This window comes from Microtus ochrogaster, chromosome 4 (genome assembly GCF_000317375.1).
Source record: "Microtus ochrogaster isolate Prairie Vole_2 chromosome 4, MicOch1.0, whole genome shotgun sequence".
Lineage (NCBI taxonomy): Eukaryota > Metazoa > Chordata > Mammalia > Rodentia > Cricetidae > Microtus > Microtus ochrogaster.
This window is the reverse complement of record NC_022011.1, coordinates 16,966,555-16,969,987: the sequence shown is the minus strand read 5'-3', so window position 1 is coordinate 16,969,987 and position 3,433 is coordinate 16,966,555. Positions and strand designations below refer to the sequence as shown.

At 54.9% G+C, this 3,433-nt stretch overlaps 1 protein-coding gene across 1 annotated transcript in view; it reads left to right on the top strand.

Moving 5' to 3' along the window:
• Window positions 1-3,433, top strand: part of St3gal2 (ST3 beta-galactoside alpha-2,3-sialyltransferase 2) — a 54,650-nt gene that overhangs the window by 34,493 nt on the left and 16,724 nt on the right. The window contains exon 2 of the mRNA XM_005345668.3: window positions 1,743-3,094. Coding sequence (XP_005345725.1) covers window positions 2,756-3,094 — 339 coding nt within the window. The 5' untranslated portion in view covers window positions 1,743-2,755. The remainder of the gene's footprint in view (window positions 1-1,742; window positions 3,095-3,433) is intronic.

Here is a 3,433-nt window from a genome sequence, read left to right as displayed (position 1 = left end):
CTAGCTCTGTAGACCAGGCTGGTCTCGAACTCACAGAGATCCGCCTGCCTCTGCCTCCCAAGTGCTGGGATTAAAGGCGTGTGCCACCATCACCCAACTTGGAACTAGTTCTTGTAGACCAGGCTGGCCTCGAAATCACAGAGATCTGCCTGCCTCTGCCTCTGGAGTGCTGGGATTAAAGGCGGGCACCACTGCCTGGCCAGATATATTTCTATTTGATGTGTATGGGTGTTCTGTCTACCTGTGTGTCTGTGTATCGTGTGCATGCCTGGTGCCCAAGGAGGCCAGAAGAGGGCAATGGATCCTCTAGAAATGGAGTTACAGATGATTGTGAGCTGCCCTGTGGCTGGTGAGAACTGGACCCGGGTGTCTGGAAAAGCAGCCAGTACTATTTGTTAACCACTGGGCCATCTCTTTCGACCCCCCTTTTTACATTGTTCGTGTGTGTGATGGGGATGGGGGACACATGTCACTCACATGAACACAACTTTGTAGAGACAGTTTTCCTTTGAGTGAGTTCCAGGGTTGAATGAAGACTGTCAGACTCGGGCAAGTGCTTTTACCCACTGAGCCGTCTTGCTGCTTTCTTTGGTTCTGGTTGAGGCACTCTCGCTCTCTCCTGGCCCCTAGTTGGCCTCCAATTCGCTACTAAACAGCTCCCAGCTCCTTCTCTTCCTGCTGCTTCCTTCTGCAGGCTCCTGTCCTAGTTGGCATCTTTTTAACACAGATCCTAAGACAGCCTGCAGCTGCCAGCAGCAGCCGGAAAGCTCTCAACAAGGAAGGGGTGACTGCAAGACCCAGGGGTCATGTCAGAACTTACTCTGGCTGGCTGGGTTTAAAGAGAAGGTTTAAGTGATTCCCCTGCGTGGATTCAGGCTCCTTTCCCTCAGGCCAGTCCTCAACAGCTCTGCCAATGGCCTCTTCTCCCTGTTGTCTGCTGGGACAGCGTGGAGCCTCGGGCTGTTGGTGCTAGCAGGGCTCTTGGAGTTCATTCTGTCCATAATACACACAGATGAAGGAAACTGCCCATGGGGTTAGTTGGTGGTGGTTTTGAAGCCCGAAACCCCATCTCCTGAAGAGTTTTCCTAGTGCATCAGAGCAGGAAGGCTTGTTCACGGTTCACTGAAGCAATCAGAAATGTTGCCTGTACAATCCACACCTGGGAGATCACAGACAGGACCCTGCCAGCTTCCCATGGGTACTGGAAGTTCCCGGAGAGCACTATGGGGGGGGGGGATGCCTTTATTCTCAGACCTTGCCATCTTCTCTGGGGCAATTTCTTCGTAATTTTGCCTGAAAGTAACCACACAAAGCTGGACAAGACTTTCTAAATTGAGTATGTCAGCCCTGGCTATCAGACCCTGGGGAAATTAGCTTATTGTTTATTCTCAAGCTGATTAGTGAAGGCGCTGCACTAACTCAGTCCTCTGAGGCTAGGGGTTAGGCGAAGCAATGCTGTCTGTGGATGGTTGGAAGAGAGAGCCTTTTCTTTTGTCTACCCTTTTGTTAAGGAGCTTCTAGCTTTGTCCCCTCTGCGACCATGGGTGGGGCCTGTGTGTGTGTGTGTGTGTGTGTGTGTGTGTGTGTGTGTGTGTGTGTGTAAGAGAGACAGACGAGAGACACAGAGACAGAGCAGAGACAGGGGTAAGTGAGTGTATGTGTGTGGGTGAGCAAGTAAATTTGCGTGTATGTGTTCCGGTTCCTGCTATCTATCTGCATATCTTTTCCTCTCTGAATTTCAGGGTCATGTGGTGGCAACCTGGTACCTGAAGAGCCTGCCAGGGGATTTCTGCTGGCAGGAACCGAGGGCAGGACAACCTTCCCCCAGAAGCAGGGGTGGGCAGGACAGCTGCCCTGCCGAGGCCAACAGCCCCAGGAGTCCGGAGCCTCGTGAGGGACCCCACTCAAGCTCTGATGACCCACGTGGCTTAGGTGCAGCGCCTTGCTGCGTGGCAGCTGTTCCCAGCTCCAGAGGACCCCACAGTCGGAGTCAGTGCTTTGTGATCCCCTGTGGGGCTACAGCTGGGGCTGCGATCACCAGGAGAGAGGACCAGCAATGCCGATGGGAAGCAGAGAGATGGAAGCTACAGAGAGGAGGGCCTTGGTTTTTACAGCATTTTACAGATGTCCATAAAGATTATTGGTTTTCTTTCTGGCCTCAGGTGGGGCTCCTTTCCCCTGGCCAAGGAGTTGGACCAGGAGGGCCTGCAAGTGTGAAGAAGATCCTTGCATGGAATGCAGGCCCCCTGAAGCCCCTGCGTTCTCTGCTGTGATCAGAGTTCCAGGACTTCCCCACTGCAGGGGAGGAGGGACTGCCTCAGCGTCTGCTCATGAGCCACAAGGACCCCGACTGCTCCAGACTGGACCTTTTCAAGCCGCCAAAGAGGGGGGCCCCTGGAGCTGGCAGCCAGCAGTCACAAGGGACCAAAGGGCTGGGATGGACTGACCTCTGCCTGGACAGGGTGGCAGGCGAAGCAGAGCCCTTGTGGCCCAGCTAGTGACTGAGAGACCCAATGAAGCCTTAAGCAGAGACTCCAGTGGCTCAGGGACGGGGGGAGGGAGGGGGGCTACTCCTGCGGACGTGCTTTTTCCTTTTTTTTTTTTTGAGGGAGGGTGTGGCAAGAGTCCCCTGCCACGCCTCTTGCCCCTATGCCCTTTACACGTGCTGCCAAAAGAAGCAGGCTGTGCCGTGGCCGGCCCCATAGTGGGCTGGAGGAGGATTGGCCACGGTGACAGCTGCCCCGTGGCCAGCACGATGAAGTGCTCCCTGCGGGTGTGGTTCCTCTCCGTGGCCTTCCTGCTGGTGTTCATCATGTCCCTGCTCTTCACCTACTCACACCACAGTATGGCCACCTTGCCCTACCTGGACTCGGGGGCCCTGGGTGGCACACACCGGGTGAAGCTGGTGCCGGGCTATACGGGACTACAGCGCCTTGGCAAGGAGGGGCTTTCGGGGAAAAGTTGTGCCTGCAGCCGCTGCATGGGTGATGCCGGCACCTCCGACTGGTTTGACAGCCACTTTGACAGCCACATCTCTCCTGTCTGGACGAGAGAGAACATGAATCTCCCCCCGGATGTCCAGAGGTGGTGGATGGTAAGAACTGTGGCCCCTTCTGCTTGCTTCCTGCTGCCTTCTGCCCAGAATCGGTTCATTCTGGAGCCATTCTCACAGCCCCTCTTGGACTCGGGCTCTCTGTCTCGTGACTCCCAGCACCCTGACAGAGTGGGAAGCCCATCTGCTCTGAGCCGTGTACCTGGATCACAGATGGCTAACAGGCGGAGTAAGCTTTGGCTTGGAAAGAGGGAGAACCGCTATTTGTGGTTCTTTTTTTTTCTTTCCTTTTTTTTTTTTTTTTGGGTTTTTCGAGACAGGGTTTCTCTGTGGCTTTGGAGCCTGTCCTGGAACTAGCTCTGTAGACCAGGCTGGTCTCGA